Below are 12,658 nucleotides of genomic sequence, written 5' to 3'. Positions count from 1 at the left end.
TCAAAAGCCCCTGCTCGCTTGTTGTGAATTATGCTCTGGTGCACATATTTCCAATTCAACCATGAGGCATTTTTGAAGTAAGTAATTAATGTGTATATCAGAATTCTTTAGTTAAACTTGGCAGCACCTTATCATTCTGGTTTGGTCTTCAATGTGTAAAGCCAAGATGCACAGACCACACCAGGTCAAGCCTCACTTGTTCATTCACTTATTTTGGACTACGTTTGTGGCATGGGGGGCGTGGTCATGTGTCGGTCTGCGGGAGAGAGAGAGCGGTAAGGCTTGTCACCTGGATTGTAATTACCTCTAACACCTGTGTCTTGTTACAGTGATACGGAGAGAGACATTTAAGGGACGCCAAATGTCGAGAGGGAGGGAGAGAATTGCCAGAAAGCACGACAGACGGGAGAGTGCGTCTCGATCCTGCTCTATAAATTTATATACACTTATATATCTGTGTGGGAGGTGTAATTGTGATCGACGGTCACGTCGATTCTGTGTGTGGGAAAGCACGATCAATAAAAGGTCTAAACTTGAACCTGCCTCTTTGTCTCCTGACTCCTCCATCGCTCCAATCAGACCAGTTCACAACGTTACTTTGCTTTTTTTAAGTAGCACTTTGGTGATATCCTACATTCCAGAAAATTTTGTTCTAAAGATCCACTTCTCTCAACAATTTGTCTACTTGTATTTTCAGCTGATATTTCATTTGTTTATGGAAATGCAGATTGTTTATACAGTGTTGAGGAATGTGAAAGAACACCCATGATCATTTGTACTGTGATAACTTATTTTGCTTTTGTAATACTTTTGAGATCAGTCAATAAATGCTTCTGGTATTGACTTATATGCTGCCCCTGTCTTTATGTTGCTGCTGGACATATCTTTTTAAAAAATGTGTCCTGTTTTAGCTATTTTACATCACACAACATTGGATTAATGTAAGTAATGAATAAGTGGAATAATTAATTGCGGAGCCATGTCATTTTTGCTTATGAAGGCTCCTAGATGCTAATTTCTTATATCGCTTTCCACCTGTAACTTATGTAGCTAGAGGGAAAATCGGTACCCATTGAATGGGTCACCTTAATCATTATCAGAAAAATTGCCCCCCCTGAGAATTTTTTCAGGAGCCGCCACTGAGTGAAGGGCATGTCAATTTTGGACTGGAACGCAGCCTAGATGAGGGAGTTAGGCACTGCTGAACAGAATGATTAACTAATGAGTTACAAAGGAAACAAACTACAAACTCAGGCTATGTTTACACGGAAACGATCTGAAGAGAAAACGCAAAAGTGGCATTGCGTTATCACTTTTTATTCTGCGTTTAGACGAGCGTTATGGGGGGGAAATCCGCGTGCATATGGTGACGCAAAAGTGTGTGAAATTCGATGTAGTATGCACTCCAGGCGGCTAGGTGGCAATGAAGCACTGCCACACAACAACACCAATATCTGAGAATATTTTGTACAACTGCTGAAAAGACTCTTGTACGTTTATCAGAGCTGCTAGGGCAATAGGCTCTATGCACGTCGTAGTTCCGTGTTCGCGTGTACTAGGCTATCAACTTCCGGTTCAACTTCCTGTTTATACACAGACAGATATGGCTCTCTTTTATAGTCGTTGTCTTCAGTACTTACCTCGTCTGACGGTAAATGATGTAGACCGACTCATAAAAAAAATCATGTGCTGCTCCTAACAGGTTTCGAGTGGTGTGATTTTGTTGTATGTGCGCAGGAGGACATGCTTGTTGAGCGTATATACAAAAATATTGATGTAATGCGCACCATTAGAGACCGAGCAGATCTGTTTTTTTTTTTTTACCACTACCTACTGAAGTGTTTGCATGTTTAGGTCATTTTTAGATAACCAGTGAAGTATTTCTCAATTTCTACAATTGTACAAATGTTGCTTTATTTAATGACTGTGTGTTACAGTGTGGCCACATACCACTGGTGGTCCATTCAATTATAATATACAGCATTATATTTATTGTATTCTTATTTATTTACACTATAAACAATATTTACATATATACACAAAATACTCTCTCTCTCTCTCTCTCTCTCTCTCTATATATATATATATACATACATACACACACATACTATATTTATACAATATAATATATATACACCTATCTATTATATTACATTAGACATGTATATGTACATATATATTTAGATTTGTATAGGCTAGTTAATAAATATATGTTATGCATTATGAAATTATAATAAAAAATGCATAAGGAAACACTGTCTTAGTTTTGTCTGTTGATCAGAGTTATGAACAGAGTGTGAAATCCATAGTTTTTACAAAAGTATATGTACAATATTTACATTTACCTTAGCACATTAACAAGGATGAGGGTTTTTAGACTCAGTGGCTCCATGCCTTGACAAGTGGTCCACATTGGTAGTCCACAAGCAAACATGCCACTGTAAACAGTTGGTTTATGCTACCAGAAATGGACAAGGGGATGACTGTGTCAAACAACTTATGCTCCTTCACTCGATGGATAAGACGTTCAACATGTACCCTGAGCCTGGCCACAGACTGAGTGTGTGTCACTTCATGAGGTAGCATTTGTTTTCCCTTGGTCAGGAAAACAGGCCGGTGAACTTTGCATGGCACTAGGCTGTCAATTAAGAAGCCCTTATCCACCATGATGGCCATTTCAGGAGTAAGAAGGTTAATGATCCCTGACTGTTTGAACAACTCCCTGTCACTTATAGACCCTGCATAGAGTCCAGACACAAATGTTATTGCACCATGAGGTGCCATTCCTATTAAAGCCTTGAATGTGCAGTGAGACTTATAGTTTGAAAAAACCTCACTTTGTAATAGCAATGAGGAAGGTGTTTGGCAGCGGATCTCAGTACAATCCAGGATAACCTGTGTGTCTCGGAAAAGATGAAATTCCTCTGGCAGATGGGCTCGTACTCTCTCTTTCGGCATCCAAATGCACACTGACCCCAGGACAAAGTACAGGAAGTTGGACCAGGTTGTTATGATGCGGCTCACAGTGGCCTGATGTACATGGAAGCGATGACCAAGGTCCTTTTGCTTGAGGCCCAAAGCAAGATGCATCATGAACAGGAAGATCTCGTCTATTGCAGGAAGTGCCCGAGTGTTTCCAGCCTCCTTGGTGACTTTGGAGTTGGTGACACGAATCATTCTGTGCATTGCCGGTTCAATCAGTTCCCAGAAGGCCATCAGGTGGTTATAGGTTGCAAATCTGTCAAGAAATAAACGTACATTGGTTCTCACATGGCATAAAAGACTTACACTTAGCTTTATAGTATAGTAATTTCCAGTTTAGGAAATAAGAATGCTGAACTACAAGTAACTGATACAACAATCTTGTAATACATCACGAGTCATGAAAATTATGGAATTCGGTATGTATGATTAAACTAACTCTGATTGCTGTTGAAGACAACAGATGTTATTCATACTTATAATTATGTTAGCCTATGTTGTTGTTATTATTTTGGTCGGTGTAGCCTACTTTTACGTGCAGCTAGCTTATACAACTCCAATAATATTTAATAACAACGTGGACTATTGTTTTCAAGACAAAGGCAACGCTATTACAAATGCTTATCACAGGCAATATAATTTTACCTTGTATAAAAGCGTATGTCCTCATCGGACCCAGCAAATCTCTGGAGACCAAAGCGAAGTATGATCTTGGTCTGGTCCAACTGCTTCCGTAGATCTTCTATCTCCCTCGTCAACTCCTCATTTTCATGTAATACCATGTCCACAGCTGCAGCTTCGGGAACTGAACAATAATCGTGTCCAGTCCTCTCCACGTCAAAGTCCATATCTTGCTCTAAGTCTGAGTCAGGATCGGAGGCAGCGGTCTCTCTCGCCGTTCCCAAACACTCGACCTCGGCGGCTGCACTTGGTAACGGTTCCACTCAAACAGTGTAGGGAAAGCACCTTTTTTCAGACGTCTCAGTCTAGTCCCTTCCATAAAGTCATCAGGTTTGAAATGAATGCTACACACCTTTGTGTTTTTGTTGACTTGGAAGTCATCCCTCCTGATCTTAACGATCCATTTTTTTCTGAGATCCTCTTCCACGGGAAATGAATGAAAACTCACAGTCTAGTTGTATCTTGCCGACACAGCGCACGACGGCACACAACAATGTTCCGAACTAGGTCTCATTAGCTTTTGATATCGGAAAACCCTTTTCTCCATAGTTCAGCTGCCAAGATAAGAATAACTAGAATGTTTGTCGTTGTTAACTTTTGCGCGTCAGATCTAATACGGAACCGGAAACTGTTTGCCCAGTAGAGAGTGTAGTCGGAAACACGTCACAATCCCCGCTGCATAGAGCCTATTTGGACATCCTGTCACCACTCGATCCGTACCGGAAACACGGTTGGTACTGCGCATGTGCGAAAATGCGTCTACTTCCTGTCTGAAGTATGTCGAAACAAGGTTCCGCCAAGAGGGGGCGTGACCAAGATGGCAGCCTGAACGGTCGCTATTTTGAGAGCTTGCACCAAGTTGTTCGATAAATGTAAGCAGTAATTAGTTTTTCTGGTCCTTTTTTTTAAGTTGCAACAGCCTGTTACATATTTGACAACTACTTTTTGCTTCATTATGGTTCGTAAACGAGGGCTCTCGGCAAGTTCTGAAAAGGGTAATGCTGGCGCTAGCATAAGCACGGTCTCAGTGGTTAGCAGCGGGCATGATTATGTTGTCAACATGAGCGAAGAGGATGCGTTTAGCCTGGCAGAAGAGGAGTTCCCAGCTCTACCTGCTACTCCAAGCAAGCCACCAGCTGCTAAGAAAAAGGCCAGTGATAATACAAGTGTTGATATTTCTTCTCAGCTGGCAAACATAACCCAGCTGATCAACAGTCGCTCTGACGCAATAGAAAGAAAGATATCCGACTTGAAAGAAAAAGTGGATGCTGTGTCGTCTGATTTAAAGACTGTTACAGCAAAGGTGGTGTGCTTGGAGCGGCGCGTGGATCAAATTGAACAGCCGATTAGCAAACTGGAAAGAAGAATGGATGATCTAGAAACCTACATGAGACAGCGCAATTTGAAGATCATAGGCATTCCAGAAGCAGCGGATGAAAATATTCGTCTAGAAGTTATCAAGATTTGTCGAGCTGTTCTTCCCAGCGAAAGCGATAAGCTTCCAGGTGCCATTGATGTTGTTCACCGTCTCGGGAGTGCGCAACAGAGCGGCGGTAGGCCTAGAGCAACCATACTGCAGTTTTCCACGCGCTCCTAAAGAGATGCAGTTTGGAAGGCTGCCAAAAGTTCTTCAGTATCTCAGGGACAGGGGCTTGCAGTTCAGGGAGGACTTTTCCAAAGGAGATCGCGAAAGAAGGATGAAGTTGTGGCCGGAAGTTCAAAAAGCTCGAGCGGCTGGGAAAACTGCTTATTTTGTTGGAGGCAGAGCCTTTGTGCAAGGGCAAGGTGAAATTATCCTCACTGTCAACTGAGCTGGAAATTAATATTGACTGATTTGTATTGTTTTTTTTATGAGCCTGTATTGTTTTGACTTTCGAATGGAGTTGAAGTAACAAGAAGTGTTTTGGCGTGATCTTATCTCAGATCTGTAGGCCTACTTTTGGACAGTGAGCTGTTAAAGTAGTTGAAGGAAGTTTATTTTATTTTTTATTTTAGAGGCGCTTATTTGCACAAATTACAAAAAATATGGTGCTATTATGTGGTTGACCTTTTTGCCAACCTAAACCTTATATAACTGACTGTTTATAAGAGGTTAAAAGTTTTTTTGTTGTTGTTGTTGTTTTGTTTAGTTGTTTCAGAGTTAGTTGTTGATGTCATTTTCTATTATTTCTTTGAATGCCAGGGGTTTAAGAGAAAGCGTAAAGCGTAAGGCTTTGTTTTTGTTTACTAAGCGGTTTAATAATGACTTTGTATTTTTTCAAGAATCACACTCTATTGCCTCTGATGTTAATTTTTGGAGATCACAATGGGGTAGTGATATTTGGCTGTCTCATGGAACCGAACACTCAGCAGGGGATTCTTGCCTGAAAAATAATTATAGAGGTGAGGTTTTGCATTCGGACTGTGATGAAAACGGCCACTTTATATGCTTAATTTTAAAATGTTTTAGTGTAATTTTTTTAGTAGTTAATATCTATGGATATAATTGTAAATCTGACAATGACCGGTTATTATGTTTGTTGGAGGAAAGGCTTAAACATTGGTTATCCAAATTCCCGGATTCCTATTTAATAATAGGGGGTGATTTTAATGTTGTTTTAGATGAATCAATAGATAGATGGCCACCAAGACCACCTTCAAATTTAAATGCTAACTTAAAGTTGTTTATGGGCAGATTTGGTCTGATTGACATATGGAGAGAGAGACATTTAGATGATATTGTGTATACTTGGAGAAACAAGGATGGCTCTAGACGTTCTAGGATTGATTTTTGGCTTGTCTCTAACCATTTTGATGGGAACAATATTTGTGTTAATGTTATGGCAACACCATTAACTGACCATAAGGCCATATTAATTCAAATTAATATTTCTCCAAACATAAATTGTAACAAGTATAATTCATACTGGAAAATGAATAGTTCTTTGCTTAAATTGAATGCAGTTAAACAGGAATTGGAAAAACTCATTAATCATTACTGGATTAAAGCCAAAAAGGATGGGTTGTTCAGTCATAATTGGGAATTATTAAAATTGGAAATTGGAAAATATTTGAGGAAATTTAATAGCACATTAGTTAAATCACAACGTCTTATGGAAGAGAAAGTTGTTAGTGAAATCATTTCCAACATTCCCACTGTGGACCTGTTAGAAGGATTGCGTCTATCAGAGCTCCAAAATGAGCTTGATATTATGTACAGAATGCGAGCACAAGGTGCCTTTATTCGATCAAGGCAAAAATGGTTAGAGCACGGAGAGCAGATGTCTGCTTATTTTTTTAAACTTGAAAAGTCGAGGGCTAAATTAAATTCTGTTTCTAAAATGAATGTTAATGGATTGATTACAGATAATTTTGACACAATTTCTAACTTTTGCTATAATTATTACTCTAATTTATACACTTCTAAATTCAGTGAGCATAATATGACGTCTTTTTGTAAACATTTTGAGAATGTTAAAACAATTACTGAAGAGGACCAAAAGTTATGTGATGTCCCAGTAACGATTACGGAAATTAAGCAAGCTATTGAACGTTTAAAATGTAATAAATCACCCGGTAATGATGGAATTACCACTGAGTTCTATAAGCAGTTTTCTGAGATTCTTGCCCCATTTCTTTTGAAGTATACTCTGAAAGCTTAAAGTGCTCACAACTTCCTACAACTATGACGCTAAGGTATAATTTGTTTGATTCCTAAGCCAAAGAAAGATTTGTTGCTTATTGATAATTGGAGACCCATTAGTCTGTTGAATAATGACTATAAAATATTTGCTCATGTCTTTTCCCAAAGGTTCAAATTAGTTTTAGATTCCATTATTGACGAAAATCAATCTGGGTTTATGAGAAATAGACATATATTTAATAATATCAGACTTATTTTTGATCTTATTGATTATTCTGACTTTGTAAAAGATGATAGCTTTATACTTTTTTTAGACTTTTTCAAACCCTTTGATTCTGTTGAGCATCCTTTTATGTTTTATTGTTTAGAACACTTTGGTTTTGGGGCTTATTTCTGTAATGCCATGAAAACTCTTTATGCAGGTGGAAATAGTTCTGTGAAATTGAATAATGGCACTACACAAAGATTTAATCTGGAAAGAGGAGTTAGGCAAGGTTGCCCAGTTTCTGTTTACCTCTTTCTCGTTGTTGCTCAGGCGTTTTGTCACTTCATTAAATCAAGTCAGATAAAGGGAATTCAAGTTGAAGAGAGAAGTGTCCTGATAAGTCAGTTGGCTGATGACACAGCTCTTTTCCTGAAAAATGTTGATCAAATCCAGTCAGCTGTCGAGCTCATTGGAATTTTTTCCAGTGCCTCAGGTCTATGCCTTAATTTACATAAATGTGAACTGTTTGCCTTAAAAAGCTGCCAAGACAGAACAATTTGTAATATTCCTGTTAAGGATGCTCCAACTTATTTGGGTATGGTTATTATTAAAAATGAGAAGGAGAGAATCTCACAAAATTTTGATCCAGTGATTAAAAAAGTAAAGAACAGATTTAATATTTGGTTACAGAGAGACTTGTCACTCAAAGGTCGTGGTTTTATTGGCTAAAGCGGAAGGTATTTCTAGGCTTACTTATGTAGCTACCTCGATGTATACTGGATAATAAATTAACTAAGATAATTGATCAAATTATGCTGAACTTTTTGTGGAAAAACCGTATACATTATATTAGAAAATCTGTAATTGTTAATTCTTATAAAAATGGGGACTTGATTATTTGGATTTTTCTATCTTAAATAACACCTTTAAAATTAACTGGTTGAGATATTTTCTAAAAACACTAATTCTATGTGGAATATGATTTCTAATTCGGTTTTTGACAAACTTGGTGGCCTTCCGTTTTTGCTTATGTGTGATTATAAAACTGAAAAACTCCCAGTTAAGCTGTCAGCTTTTCACAGGCAAGCACTTTTGGCTTGGAAGTTAATTTACAAGCATAATTTTTCACCACATCATTATTACATATGGAATAATTGTAATATTTTGTACAAACATAAGAGCATATTTTTGAAAACTTGGTTTGACACACTCAGAAAAAAAAGTACAAAACGGTACCTTTAAGGAACAAAAGCTTGTCACTGGGGTGGTACCCTCAAAGGTACATTATTGTACCTTAAGTCAGAGGAGCAAATTTGTACCTTACTTGTTTGTACCTTCTAAGGGCCAATACTGTACCTTTGAGGATCAATAATGTACCTTAGACAAAGGTACAATAAAGTACCTCTGGAAAAAGGTACAATTTTGTCCCATTAAGGTACCGTGAAATTCCTTAAGGAGTGAAAGAAAATAAAGGCAAACAACAACTAACTGAATTTTAGACATTTATTTTAGTCCTTAAATGGAAAACAGTTTAATTCACAGATTCAATAATAATTCAACTCACAACCATACAATGTAACATCCCAAAATAAAATGCCACAATGTTTAGGATGTCATGTCTGATATAAAAAAAAAAAATATAATAAATTTTTTAAGCATTTCATTGGCCAACTGACAACTTCATACTGCCACTCCAAAAACAAAATGAACAGCGATATCAGAGAATAGATGGAATAAATACAATGGAACCATTTATCTTTTCCTTCTTTCAATTTCATGAACATCACTAATAGAACAGCAATATAGTGCAGAAATTACTGAGAGTACTGGATTAGTACTCTAGGTATAATAAATAAAGGTTGGCAATTAATAATCTGTCAACTCGCATAACCATAGCCTTCTTTGTCCATTAAGAAATGGTATTTCAAAATCAGGGCCTTACACACTTTCACGTAGTCATCATTGGTCGGAAACCTGTAACAGCGATGCAAAAGAAGGTGAGGAATGTAACATCAGACATAGTATTAATAACTAAAATGCCGTGATCCAGTTGGGTTGCAAAACTTACATTTTGATCAGGGCCATGGTTTCATACAATGTTCTTATGATTTTGTTGTGACTGGATCTCTCAATTTTGGATGGCGGTTTTTGGTCCAACTTTGTCTGAACATCTCTGGGAAATTTAGGAATGATGAAAACTGCTGGGAAGGCTGATGATGGGATGGCATGACTATGATGAAATAAAACAATAGTCTTAAAATGTTGGGAAATGAACCACACTGTAACAATACAAGTTAAAGTCCTGTAGAGTAAATGTTACTTCAGTAAATGTGTGCAAGTATCATCAGGAAAATGTAGTATTAAACCATTGTAGAAAGCGTAAAGGATCCAACCAGTTGTGTTGTGTTTAGTGATCTCATCATCTCAGCTGGACTTTTAGCCGTTATATTGTCGGCTAGTTTACTTTAGAATCAAACATCAGATTTGATAAATTACATGTAACTAGTAACTAAAGTAACTAGTAACTAAAGCTGTAACAGATGAATGTAGCGGAGTAACTAAAGTAACTAAAGCTGTAACAGATGAATGTAGCGGAGTAAAAGTAGAAAGTGGCATGAAAAGAAAAGACTCAAGTAAAGTATAAGTACCTCAACATTTGGTCTGAAGTACAGTACTGGAGTAAATATACTTAGTTACTTTCTACCCCTGCATTCAGACTACACAGACAGTGTAACATTATGCATTAGTGTGTACACACTAATGCATAATGTTACACTACATAAACTACCAGAGCCAGGTGAATTCAGATCCAGATAAAAAACTTCTTCAGTGGTAACCTTAAAGCTATATTATATTGCTATGAGATTATGGAGTTATTTTCCATGGTTCTACTTAGGCCTAACGTTATAACAATGAGATAACATTACTGTTACCGGTACCTTGATTCCGCTCTAGCCTTCTCTGAATGTACTGGGACAGGCTCGAGGGTTAGTGTCACGGTTTCTTTCCACTGCTGAACAAATCGGTTGAATTTGGCTTGCTTCTTAAACGATCCTTCAAAGAGGTATGAAACCATCCTCTCAGTCAATCCATAGTCCACTGCTTCTCCGTCAACTTCATTATCTAGACAATAGAGAAAAGAAAAACAGCAATGTTAACCACCACTGTGGTAAGAGCATACAACAATTTAAAAAGGCACAATTATGTCAGACTGTAACATTAATGTAAGTCAATGGGGAAAAAACAATTTTTGCTACAGTTTGGTTCATTTGGTATTTTTCTCATATCCAGAGGTATGGGCTTGCCGTTTGGTCCGATTTTGAGAAGCCCTAATATCCATATAAAAACACATTGAAAGTATTTAGGCGTAGCTACCTCATTAGAGACGCTGGAAATTCAGCTCTCACACACACACACACACACACACACACACACACACACACCCTAAATATTAATATAAATGTAACGTTAGGCCTATCTTTTTTTTTCCCAGGACAGCGGGAAAGTATTTAAAGAAGTTAAAACCATTAATGATAATCGGTTTATTTTTATAACAGCAGCTAGATAACGTTAGTAATGTTAACTTTACTCGAAAGGGAGGTTAACCGTTGGTCGGTTCTGTCAGTTAACCTGATGTTGTAATTTAACATAGTCTTACATGGTTTTACGAAGATGTTCTAAGACAGTTTGAGGACAAAATAAATACTAAATCATAATTTAAAACCCTCACTGGCTATCGATAGTCACATTCCGCCCAAATGGCTTTGCTTTAGCATTAAAATATTTCAGAACAAAAGACGGTTGGGCGGCAAAAATGTTTTTTTTTTTTTTTAAATCGTCTCCTCTGGCGCAGTCCAGCTAGCTAACGTAAGTCAGAACAAAAGACTTTACGCTGATTTGTATGCCATTATTGTCATCTCTGTATTGATTGAAAGCATAAAAAATAAAAATAAAAAAACTTTTCGGCGCAAAACGCTTCTCATCCTCCTCTGACGCAGTAGTTTTAAAGCTAACGTTAACGCTAGCTAGCTAACAGTTAGCTTCGATGGTGAACTGTAGCTAAGATAGTAACGCTACTTATAATAATAGTATGTGGAATGGCAATATGGGACATAATACTGCTAATGTTTTAACTAACTAGTTAACGTTAATAATCATGGCAATCATCAATGTCGAGTCTAGCTAGCTAATGTTGACAGCTATGAACTTGACATAAGTTAACTTCCAACTTTGAATTAACACCACAAACACTGATTAAAAATTCAAATACTTTACCTTTGAATTTACTTCTCTCCTCTTCAGTGACCTCTATCCCAAAACGAAATAACTCCGTGATTAAATCCTCCGTGGATAAATGTCGAGCGCCATTCTCCGACTTTTTGTTCGACACTGACAGTTGGATCACATCACTGTGTCGATCGATTCACTCATGTACCCTTCCGCGCTGCAATATTTATGCTTCCGCCGAGTCGAGCTCGGGTTAGCCTGTAGCTAGATCCTTTCAATAAAACACAACTTAAAGCGTTAACAATTATTTATCTGTTTCATTCTAATATAAATATGGTAAAGGGTTTGAAAATCTAATTCTTCAATACTGTTTGTGAATATAAATGATTACATAATCCTCATTAACATGATTCAAAATGATTTGGGACACTTAAAAAAAAAAAAAAAACATTCAGATTTATTTTGCCCATATCTCAAAACTTTACAGTTAATTTAATTTGACTATTATTGAGTTTGATAGTATAGGTTTACTTGTGTTTCTATATTGAGAGATTACATTATCAGCATGCACTAATTCCTGCCATTTTACATTTAAACATTAAGGTACAAATATGTAAGGGACAAATATGTACCTTACACCTCGGAAAGCCCACAATGTACAATGGAAGGTGCATAATTGTACCTTAAAGGTGCACAATTGTACCTTAAAGATACATTTTTGTACTTTTAAGGGTACATATGCAAAGTTTGTACCTTAGGGAACAAAAATGGACCTGTATTGTAACTCTTTTTCTAACAGTGCAGGGGTATCCTTTTGGTGGGACAGTTGTTGAATTGTCAAGGGTATTTGATGACTTATGATGAATTCCTTTCATACTTCAATTTCCCTGTTTCACCTAAAGAATTTGCCTCTGTAATTGGTGCTATTTCTCCAGGTGTTG

At 37.3% G+C, this 12,658-nt stretch overlaps 2 protein-coding genes across 3 annotated transcripts in view; both read right to left on the bottom strand.

Moving 5' to 3' along the window:
* LOC127625425 (keratinocyte-associated transmembrane protein 2-like) overlaps window positions 1-12,658 on the bottom strand; it is a 44,227-nt gene that overhangs the window by 14,157 nt on the left and 17,412 nt on the right. The gene's annotated exons all lie outside the window — the stretch shown is intronic.
* LOC127625424 (uncharacterized) lies at window positions 2,274-4,609 on the bottom strand. The gene is made up of 2 exons (XM_052100718.1): window positions 3,628-4,609; window positions 2,274-3,238 (listed from the first exon to the last, which is right to left on the bottom strand). Exons 1-2 carry the CDS (start codon window positions 3,828-3,830, stop codon window positions 2,380-2,382), a joined length of 1,062 nt encoding a protein of 353 aa, XP_051956678.1. The 5' UTR covers window positions 3,831-4,609; the 3' UTR covers window positions 2,274-2,379.

This window comes from Xyrauchen texanus, chromosome 31 (assembly GCF_025860055.1).
Source record: "Xyrauchen texanus isolate HMW12.3.18 chromosome 31, RBS_HiC_50CHRs, whole genome shotgun sequence".
In the NCBI taxonomy this organism is placed as follows: Eukaryota; Metazoa; Chordata; class Actinopteri; order Cypriniformes; family Catostomidae; genus Xyrauchen; species Xyrauchen texanus.
The sequence above is the reverse complement of the archived record's forward strand: the minus strand, read 5'-3'. Positions and strand labels throughout refer to the sequence as shown.